We start from the raw sequence: 11468 nt of genomic DNA on the forward strand, positions 1-11468 counted from the left end.
TTCTATTATGATAAATACTTAGACGTTAGCTCTATTTTTTTAAAGTTCAGAAAAAGAATTTAGACTAAGAGGACTAACAAACCTGACACTTCTCTCTTGTTGGAGGATAAAATGAATACGGGCAACTTGATCAAAGTTTTAGTCAAGTAAATGAATTTGTTAAGGTAAATATTATTTCTGAATAGCATCATCAGAAATATTATTTTAACCTTCCCCAAAACACTTATAATGTGAAAACAGTGAAGACAGTTGCCCTCTTTCAAAAGCAGGGGCTCTGTTAAAACATACATCTGTATGAGCTACACTGGAATTGGTAAATTTCACTAATCTGTACATTTCCTGGCTTCTTGTCATCTATTCTTCAATAACCAAATGCCCTGACCTAACGTTCGCAGTCTCCTTTCTCTGGGCCCCCCACTCCCTTCTTGCAGCACTGACCACCTTTACACTGTCCTCCAACCTCCCAATTCTCAATCCCCGACAGGGCAAGGACCATCCTGTGTATCGCTGCACAGCCCGTACAACTTGCCCCATCTACAGTGTGTGTGGATGGTTCAAAACACACTGATTGCATCCATTTCTATCTCAAGATAAGTATGGAAATTCCCTTCTCATTTCTTAAAATATTTTAATCTAAAAACGAATATGAAGGCCATTTAAGAATGGTGAATACTTACCTTCATTCAAAACTTCCCAAAAAGTTAATCCCCACAAGTGCTATCAAACTCATATACTGATCAGATCTCTGCATTCACTAATGTTAAAAACAAGACAATAGGCCCCAAATGGAGTCGCTTATGCTAAGTCCCACATCACCAAACTGAAACTTAATTACAGTTTTGGTTCTCCCAGAAATGGAATCTTAAACCAGTCAATCAGGAACCCTGTGATCAGCACAAGTGAGGTAATCAAGGACCCCTGCCATCCCCTAAAAGAAAGTAACCTTGTGATAACCAACCCATCTTTTGCGTAGTGTAACCTCCTTGTTCCTGCTCCCTTCTGCCTATAAAAGTCTTTCATTTTGTACAGATCTTAGAACACCTTTCTATCTGCTAGACTGAATGACATTTAATTCATGAATCACTGAATAAAGTCAATAAGATCTTTAAAATTTACCCAGTTGAATTTTTTTTTAACACTAGTTCCCTGAAGATTTCCAACCTGCTCATCTCCTCTAAAAAGGTGGTGGAGGGGGAAATCACCCTGTGTTTTAGTGTTTGCTCATAATAGTTTACTTCAACCTTTAAAAATACAATGGGTAGACATTTTGTATTCTATTTATTAAGTAATACCATGACCTTAGTTTCCCTCATTTAACATGTAAACGCTTCTTTGTCCACCTTCTTAAAATGAATTTAATTGGTGTATTTTGTGTTTAAAAGGAATAAAACATTGAAGGCATTGTGTTACTCAGCAAATGACTGATTCATTTTTTCCCTAATGTGACCTGAGTGTCTGCTATGTGCCAGACCCGGCCTGGGTGCTGGAGATACAGCCCTACCTCATGGAGCCTGTAGTCTGAGAGGGATCTGCAGATCTTGACAGACTATACATTCCGGATATTTAAGCAAAAAAATTATGGTTTTCATTTTCAAAAGCATATCGCATTCTAACAATAATATCGCTTTACAATCTTGTTTCTAAACTTGAAGCAAGACAACAAAAAGTTAACATTCGCTTTCATATAATCTCTTTGAAGAGACAATTAACAAAATGTGAGGAGCAATCTACAACAGAATAACCAAAGGCTCTAATTAAGTAGGCAGGAGAATCACAAATATTTAGATTATCTTTATCTAAGCCTAGGATGTCTTGACTTTGATTATCTGAAATAACTGAAAATGAGTTGTCACATTTAAAATTTTTCTTTATCTTTAGATACAAACACGAAACTAATTTTCCAAATTTCCAATTCTACATGCTGAATCCTGCTAGAGAGCATTACTGAAAATGTTTTCTAGGATCTGATTTTAGGGTTTTGACTGCAAAATCACACATTTTTGTATACATTATTTGAAGATAAGAGATATTTCCCATTTGAAGATTTATTATTTATCAACCCATACTATTTCCATTTCAAGATCAAAGTGTCTCCATCGATCACCTATTTTCATCCCTTCTCAGTTTATAAATATCATTATAAAACTATCCTGGCGCTACATTGAGAATTTTTACCTGTTTTCTTGCTTTCTTTGTCATTAAAAACAAAAAAACAAGCATCCCATGCTAATGTCATTAGCCCAGATAACTTCAACAGTACCTTTATGATCATAAGATGTAAGACCAGGCCTTAAGAGTTATATCATTTCCAAAAAGCAATGAAAAAGAAGCACCAAGAACATTTTTTAAAATACCTCTTTATTAATACCAAATGCATAACATTTAACATAAGTTAAAACGTGCCCTAACACACTCAGGAGGAAGATGCATAAAATGGCCATATGGAAACATCTGTTGGAATAAAATCCTGGTCACAAACTACTCATCTCCAAGGGCTAGAGCAGAGAAAATGGAATATTCCTTTTTCCTTAGAAAAACTGTGTGCAGTTTCAAGATCCGAATGCCTGCCAGAGGCCACTTTCTCACCCTCTACCACCCAGTGTTGCCAAGGTCCTTAACATTCCCTGAGTATCCCAGCAGCGCGTGTACCTAATGCGCACATACAGGTAGAGGCGGGTACGTAGAGTCATCAGCACCAATAAACTGGAAATTAGGAAACAAATGATAATTGACTTTTCCTCATTTTCTCCAAGCTCCTGCCTTCTGCACCTTATCGTTCTACTCCTGTCTGCAAGGAAGGGCGACCTCCTTGCAGAGGCCTCGAAGTTATTCCCTGCGGTGTTCGGTACAGCGAAGTGGGGGTGACAGCGGGTTTGCAGGCGCGCAGATTTGCTCGCTGCGCTCCTACCTCCATCCGCCGCAGCCCCTCGGGCCTGTGCTCACCCAAGGGGGCCTCGAGGTTGGGGAGGGCGGCTGGCCGAGACTAGGTGACGGCAATCCCCATCGCCATCCCTCCCTCCACGTCCCATCTTCCACCCCGGGTGCCCCTCTCCCTCCTCCCCCACCGCCAGCCCACCCAGCGCGGCGCCCTTACCCGGCTCGTGGACGCCGGGGCTGTCGGACAGCTCGAGCACCAGCAGCTCGCGGCCCTCGAAGCTGCGCCCCACCGTGTAGATCCTGCTGACCGCGGCGCACTGCAGCCACACGGACACCAACGCCTCGCGCAGCTCGGGGTAGCGGTGGTACTCGAAGGGGATGCCGTCCTCCTGAGGCCGCCGGCGCCGCCTCGCGCCCGCCGGGGGCCCTCGGGGCCCCCGGGCCTCAGCGCCCAGCAGCCACGCACAGGCCGCCAGCGCGCCGCACAGCGCCAGCAGCGCGCGGCCCCCTCGCCCGGCCATCGCGCCACGCGTCTCCCGTGCGGCCTCCTGTATGCCCGGCGCCTCGGGGCGCACAGCCCGCGGGTCCCCTTGCCTCGCCTCCCGGCGGCCTGGAGCAGGCAGCGGAGGGAAGACCCAAGCAGCGAGCGCGGAGCCTGAGCGGAGCGCAGGACGCACCGCCGCCGAGCGCCGGACGAAGGGGAGGTGGCGCGGAGCCGGGCGGGGCGCGCGGGCGCGCGGGCGGGGCGGGGCGGTGCCGCGGGCCGGATTTGCGGATAACCGGGGGCAGCTGCACGATATGCGGGCTCGGAGCTACGTCAGAGCCAAATGGCGCCGGAACGACCCATGTGGGATGACAGCTAAGGTTGGGTCTGGATATGTTGCTGTCATTGAGAGAGCCGTGATTACTGCCTATGGAAAAAACACTCTGGGATTGTTAGTGCAGCCTTTTAATGTGCCATCAATCCCAAGCCGACCAGGTTTCTATCCTGATGCTCCAAAAACTAGAGAATATTGTAGAAAAAAAGAAGCACAAAAGAAGTATTGGCAGCCGCTTGCCTTCTCCCCGTGATGTGTGTTTAATAACTGTATTGATAGTCCAAACACAAACCCACGGGTTGGATGTTCATTGATTGCAAGGTCTGGCTGGAAAACAGAACACAATGCACTGTGATTCAGAGGTTTAGAGACTAAAAATGCATTCTATCAATTTGTAGATACTGTCTTTAATTGTATTTATGCACATTCCTGGATTCTTCGTGGGGGGACGCACAAATGAGATAATGTCATCTGCCAGTGCCTATGCCAACCCCCTTCTCTAACTCCTGTGGGGAAAACAGAGTGCCGCTGGGGAGTGCTGGACAAGGGATTTAGTTTGATATTAAGGTTAAATCTTTCCAGAACAGCTTATCTGGGTGGTTCAGGCTCAGGGTCTCCTACCTGGTTGAAACTAAGATGTTGGCCAGGAGTGCAGTCATCTAAAAGGCTTGAATGGGGCTGGAGAGTCTTCATCCAAGAAAAAAATAAAAGATCAAATCCTGTTATAGAAAGAAAACTCTGATGGTGAAAGATAAGATCTCCATTCCCATAATTGTTGCAAAAATATAAAATCATTTACAGCTTTAAATACCCAGCCTTTACACAGGATTTGTAGTCCTGGAACAACTCTGGAGCAGATGTCATTCTGAAGAGGTTGCCATTTGGATTAAAAAATAGCACAAATCTAAATAAATAAATAATCCATTGGGTATTTCAACCAAACAGTAAAACTGGACATCATGTGGGTGATTTTTCATGTTAGCCATTTTTTTTCTTAACTTACTCTTTCTCCACCTGTCTAACAGTGCAGTGCACTGAATAAAAACTTTCTCCTGGAAAAGAATCCAGATATTTAAATGACTTTATTGGATCAAAAAAAAAATGCTGCTGGAGAGGTTGGTTTCAAAACCCTCTGACTGTCTACGTTTCCACAGCAGCATGGATCTTCTTTTTTGGATTTTTTTGGGAAAAGCTGCCACTATAAAGACATGCCACTCAGTTGAATTTGGACGCCACCATGATCCTTGTCAATGTAGGCAGAGCTAAGAACCATATATTTTTCTCTATGACCAGTCTGAGTTTGATTACATGGTCCAGAAGTTTGAAACCAGAGTTATACTTAGATTTCTAAAATCATGCCCAAAAGAGCAATCTTGGAAATCTAGAAAAAGAAAACAGTGTAGCCAAAGCCAATAACTTCAGAAGTAGAAGGTTAGGATTTTCATGTTAGCAATTTAAGGTAACCACACTAATTTGAGGCAAGGTGGGCCATATAGTGGTAATGACACACATAAACAACATATGATTCAGTGAAATCTTGTTGCCCTTAAGCTTCTCTTCGAACAAAGGGTGTTTTCTATTTTCTCCCAAATCTCAGTTTTATGGATTTCTTTTTAAACTTTTTTTGAAAATGGATGGAATCCCACCAGCTCTGTGGCCTCACTTGAGGGAGATTTTTGTGAATCTTAGAAGTTTGTTTTCTTTATCTATAAAATGAAAGATTTGGATTCATTTGTGTGCAGCCGGATCATCTAGAGAATTTGTAAAGTATGCAGATTCCCAATCCCCCACCAATGCAGAAAGTCTGCGATGGGTTTCAGGTGTTAACAATGTTCCAGGTTTTAACAAGAATACCAGGTATTTCTGATTTTGATGTTTGATTGACAAACATACTTCAACAAAGTGTTTGTTCTATGGGTTTTCTGAAGTCTTTTCAAATCTCAAATGCTGTGATCCTGGAAGTTTTCTTTTTGAGAAAAGTTCCTGCTCACCAAAGCTCTGGGACACACCACATACACCAAGGAATCAGTTCAAAGGAATTAAAACTTTGTCTTTAAATTTCTGGGCAATTTTATGTGTAGGACAGCTTCACCGGAGCATAATTACTTTTGTGGTTTCATAAGCAATTATGTAAAAGGTTATATACCCATCCCGATTGCTACATAGAAAATCTTGCATGCTAACTGTCTCATGTGTTTGACCCTGTGTACCCATAGTTAAATCTAGTGTGCACCCACACTTTAAATCATGCACATGCATGCACACGCATGCAAGGAAGAGATCTGTTTTTTGTGTTATTTCTGAACATCTGTATGAGCATATTTAAGCTCCCCAAACCTTCACTTCCTGCATCACCTCCACTATTTTCAAACCCAGAAACCGTCTCTTCCTATATCCCAAACCCTGTATTCCCTCCTTCCGAAGCCATGTCTAAAACTCATCTAGTCCACAAAGGTTCTGTAAACACATAGCTTTATATCCTTTTAGTGGTGTGCTGGTAAATGTTTGACACTCAGCTCTCCATACGTGGTAAAATCTGATTTAGAGTGTTTGCTGATTTCTGTGGTATTAATATTCCCACCGTGGCTGATTCCAAATTGCCGATGTGATATCACTGAGCACAGCGTTGAGGAGAGGCACACAGCACACTTTTATACAAATTCTTTACACTCCTTCCTTTCAAGAGGGGGAGCTTAATTCCCTTCTACTTGAGTTTAGGCAGGACTTAGTGACTCGCTTCTAATGAACATAATATGGCAGAACTGATGGGATATATCTACTAAAATTAGGTTATGACAAAACTCTCTCTCCCCCTCTTTCTCATATCACTTGTCCTGGGCAAGTTGTCTGCCATGTTGTGGAGATGCACACAGCAAGGACTGGGAAGGCCTCTGTGGAAGCCTGAGAGGGACCTATGTCTGTAGCCCAGCAGCTGTGAGTTACTGAGGGCTGTCAACAGCCACGGAGCAGATCCTTCAGCCCCAGTCAAGTCTGGGAGGGCTGCTTGACTGACAGCTTGACTCTAGCCTCCTTACAGACCCTGAGCCAGAACCACCAGCTAGGCAGCAAAAGGTTCCCAACCTACAGAAACTGTTAGAGAATAAATGTGTGTTGTTTCAAGCTCCATATGCTGAGGATAACTACTACATACAGCATCTCTCCTGTACAGATACAATAGACACAAAAACCTCGAGAGCACAGAGGATAATAATAATATAGCAGCATAATGAACAAGTGGTGGGTTTCGAGTGTTTATTCCCTTTTTCTTCATATAATTTATTTAATTGCAAGTTTATATAATTTATTTTTTATAAATAATGGCTGTGTTTAACAAGTGACTCATAAGATTCCTTTAATTTTAACAATTGGCTCTTGCAAGTGTCAACCAAGAAACACACAAGGCTGCAAATAAGAAAAGAGTTTATTGGGGGGTCTTAGGAATTACAATACCAGAGACACAGATTCAGATAAAACCCAGTGTTCCAAGAAAGAGAAAGAGTCAGGGGCTTATAAAGGCAAAAGCCACAAGGTTGTTAAAGTTGTCTGGCAAGAATCATGATTGACCCTGGTGCAAGCAGATATTTGGGGTAAGGGTCCAATAAGCGTCTCGAGTTTCTGGAACATTGGGCAGGTGTTCTGCATGCCCGCGTTAAGAGAGTAAGTGGTCAAAAGGTCAGATTTCATCCGGAATCACTTCCTCAGTGGCCTTGAGGCTTCATTTCAGAGCTCTCTTAGCAGTCCCGCCTGCATTTGATTTTCCTTCCACACAAGCTGGTATGACCGGCTCCAGCAAATCTCTCTTCTTCCCTCTCCAGGCCCTATTCCTCACTCAGCAGTATCCCTTTCCGGCTGGCCCTCCTCTCTGGCCCCCCGGAGAGGCCATGCAGCGTTGAACTTCAGGGTTCATGAACCTGCTGCATCAGAATCACCTGGTGAGCATGGCCACATGCCAGACCGGTTAAATCCAATTTTCAGCTGGGTGTGGGGCTTGGAAGTCTGCACTTGAATAAGTTCCCCCCACCCCCATCCCCTCAGGGTGACTCTGATGCACAGTAGGATTGGAGGGACACTGGTTCAGGAGACTGGTGTTGAGGTTTGACAGGCAGCGTTCTAATCCCAGGTCTGCTTGTTTCTGGAAGCTGCTCAGTGACTTCACCCCAAAATGAGGGGCACGATGAGCATCCCATGAACTCGTGATAATGGAAGCAGAGGGAAGCAGAGTTAAAGAGAGAAGATGCTATGCTCCTGGCTTGGAAGATGGAGGAAAGAGCCGCCAAGCCAAGGAAGGCCGGGGAAAGAAGATGGAAAACGAACTAAGGCCTTTTTTTGTTTTTTTTTCCCCAGCTTACGTGCTGAATAAATAAGAATTTATCTACATACAAACGCACTTCATTTTCTGTACACTGTTCTGTTTCTGACGCAGAGGCCGCATGGATGCCCCGCAGGCGGGCGCGGGTCACGAGGGCGGCAGGTGGTTGTCCCCGCATTCCTGTACAGCTCGTTGGCTCCCAGCCCAGACAGCGCCTCGAAGAAGGGGCTCTGGGCCAGCGGAGACTCAGTGAGCCCTGGTCCACAGGGCTGAGCTCGACGTCATACCCGTCCTCCCACGCCGGCAAGGCGGGCGCTCACAAGAGGAGTGCTGGCTAAACAAAGCCTTCTGAGCCCCTTCACTCCCTGCTGGGACAGACTTCAGGCGTGGTACGTCTCACTGGCACTGCAGCCCCATCCAGACATCCTGCTTCAGAATCCTCCCTCCCCCGTGAACTCCCAGCACCAGTGCCGGGCGTTCCTGGGAAGCCCTGAAGAAATTCTCTGACCAAACTCTGCTTGACCTTCTCCCGTCCACACCATGAAGCCACTGTCGGGAGCCTGTGTCCCCAACCTGACCGGGGCTGCAGCTGGTCTCACCGGTCTCTCATTTCTCCCGTTTCCCATTTCCTTCATCACTGGGTTGTGTGCAAACCAAGCGTCAGGCAGGTGTCACCAAAGTGTTCCTGCCACTTTTACTTGTCATTGTGTAATTAAGTTAAAAAACTGGGTAAACTGATAAATACAAGAGTAGAAAAAAGTTGGATGCTTTGGAAACACTTGAATTTTTAAAATTTTTTTATAAATTTATTTTTCGCTGCGTTGGGCCTTCGTTGCTGTGCTCGGGCTTTCTCTAGTTGCGTCGAGCGGGGGCTACTCTTCGTTGCGGTGCGTGGGCTTCTCATTGTGGTAGCTTCTCTTGTTATGGAGCATGGGCTCTAGGCACGTGGGCTTCAGTAGTTGTGGCACACAGGCTCTACAGCGCAGGCTATGTAGTTGTGGTGCACAGGCTTAGTTGCTCTGCGGGTTGTGGGATCTTCCCGGACCAGGGCTCAAACCCGTATCCCCTGCATCAGCAGGCAGATTCTTAATCACTGCACCACCAGGAAAGTCCAGGAAACACTTGAATTTTAAAAATGGAATTAGGTATGAATGAAAAAACAGTGAAGGACTGAGGAAAAGATAAAAATCTTTAAGGATTCTGCTCTTAGATTTGTTCAAAACCTGTCACTTTAAAGAAACCGTAACAGTAGAAAACACATTGCGGGGAGAAGGCCTCGTTCCAACAACCAACAACCAACTGATGGATGAGTGGACACATGTTTTAAGTTTAAATAAACTAATTAAAGTGTGCTTTGTGCTTCTTTTTTTTATTTTTATTTTTGCGGTATGCGGGCCCCTCACTGTTGTGGCCTCTCCCGTTGCGGAGCACAGGCTCCGGACGCGCAGGCTCAGCGGCCATGGCTCACGGGCCTAGCCGCTCCGCGGCATGTGGGATCTTCCCAAACCGGGGCACGAACCCGTGTCCCCTGCATTGGTAGGCGGACTCTCAACCGCTGTGCCACCAGGGAAGCCCTGTGCTTCTTTTTTTATGATTCTCTCCTTTAGTTGATTTTTTTTCCATTAACCACCCACTGCATATCCAGTTCTATCAGCCGAGAGGGTGGATGTACCATAGCAGACAGGTAACAGCCAAAGGTACTCTGAACCCCCTGAATGAATCAGCAGGACAAAACTCCATGTATGGGTATCACAGCCTGAAACCTAATTACCAACTCAAATTAAATACGGTTTATCACTACAGCTCTGCCTTGTACCAATTCCTCCGTATCCCAGTGGCCACCCCAGTATTACTGACCTCCCAGCAGCACTGCCCAACAAAAATACATTTTGAGCCATATATGTAATTTGTAACTTTCTAGTAGCCACGTTGTTAAAAAAAAAAAAAAGTAAAAAGGAAGAGGGGAAATTAATTTTAATAGTAAAATTTTTAACCCAATATATTCCAACTATTATCATTTCAACTTGTAAACAATAGAAATATATTAATGAAATACTTTTTTCATACTAAGTCTTCAAAACCTGTTGTATAATTCACATCACAGCACATCAGCACAATTCAGACTAGCCATATTTCCAGAGCTCACTGGCCACAAGTGGCTTGTGACAGCTGTATTGGACAGTTGAGATATATTGCTGTTCTTATATTCCTATCTTCTAAAATTATTCCTCCTGTTTTATCTTCCCAGTTAATGCCTTAGTCCAGGCTCTGGTTATTTCTTGCCTGGACTATGGCAACATCCTCCCCTGAAGATTATTCCTCTCATCACCAGTTAATCTCAGTTTCTAATCTTGCTGCCAAAACCACCTTCTCCATCATTCACCTTGATTATGCCATCCACCATCCTGTCCTGTCCATCACTCAGGGATCAAAGCCAAAGCCGTGGTCCTCTTCCTCGGAGAATTCCTTAGAGAGCCTTAGGAAAGCTCACTTCCTTCCTGCGCCCCCTCCTGCTTCTTTCACTACCACACTTTCTCTCTCAAATTCCTGCACCGTCATCCCCCAAGCCACAATGTAGTTACACCTACCCCATCCTTACGCTGTGCCGTCCTTCCCCCTCCCCAGGCCAGCCTTAATCCCCCACCCAACTCCTGCCCCACGTCCCCACTAGGCAGGCTTCCTCTCTCCTGAAACTGTACCTCTTTGCTCTCCTTGCACTTCCCTTTGGTCAACCCTCTTCTCTCCTCTGGAAAAAAAAAAACTGAAATTCTCATTTGAGTTTCCTTTCCCCATTAGTTATCATCCAAACACCTCAACTTTCTCATAGCTCATTCCCCTCCCACTCGACTTCTACTCTGTGGGTTCTACCCACCCAACCAGACTTAACGTCCTCTGGCCTTGCCTGGGCTTCCTCAAGCCCACACTCAGCCTATTGTTCTGCTCTCTCTTCACGTGATCTGTCTGGGTGAACTTATCTGTGCTCATGGTGTCAAGTATCACCTCTCTGTTGCCCTGTTTGTAGCTGCTAAGATTGAGTCCTATATCCACTCCCTCCCACTGAGAGACAGAGACTGGCCTGCTTGTGTGTTTGCCTCCACAGCCCAGCACAGTGAGAGCCACGGCCACTGGGGCTCAGTATGCTTGCCATGAGTGGATGAACTACTACTGCCACCATCTACCTTCTACCTTTGGCACTCAGACTTATGCCTGTGTTTTTAATGCTTTGCTCACTCTGCAAACTCCTGGGCTCTTACATTCTCCTGCAGGATCCCTTCCTAGGTGTGACACAGCCAGTTCAGTTCCCTCTGCACTCATCAACCATATTTACCAAGTTGCTTGCATGTAACAAGTCGTTTGCTAATGTTCTCAGTTTATATAATGTAGTTCCTATTTCTGTCTTCATTATTATTGTCTATGTTGTCAGTTTATGTCTACCACGTCACAAATACACTCTTTAGCTATGA

General features: G+C 45.0%; 1 protein-coding gene across 1 annotated transcript in view; it reads right to left on the reverse strand.

The window, feature by feature from the left end:
- CPE (carboxypeptidase E) overlaps nt 1–3565 on the reverse strand; it is a 106668-nt gene extending 103103 nt beyond the window's left edge. Inside the window, exon 1 of the mRNA XM_027095838.1 lies at nt 3095–3565. Within this exon, the coding sequence (XP_026951639.1) occupies nt 3095–3398 (304 nt within the window). The 5' untranslated portion in view covers nt 3399–3565. The remainder of the gene's footprint in view (nt 1–3094) is intronic.
- Nucleotides 3566–11468: the final 7903 nt, after the last annotated feature.

Source organism: Aethalodelphis obliquidens, unplaced genomic scaffold (assembly GCF_003676395.1).
Source record: "Aethalodelphis obliquidens isolate GAN/ISIS:26980383/991018 unplaced genomic scaffold, ASM367639v1 scaffold95, whole genome shotgun sequence".
Taxonomy (NCBI): domain Eukaryota; kingdom Metazoa; phylum Chordata; class Mammalia; order Artiodactyla; family Delphinidae; genus Aethalodelphis; species Aethalodelphis obliquidens.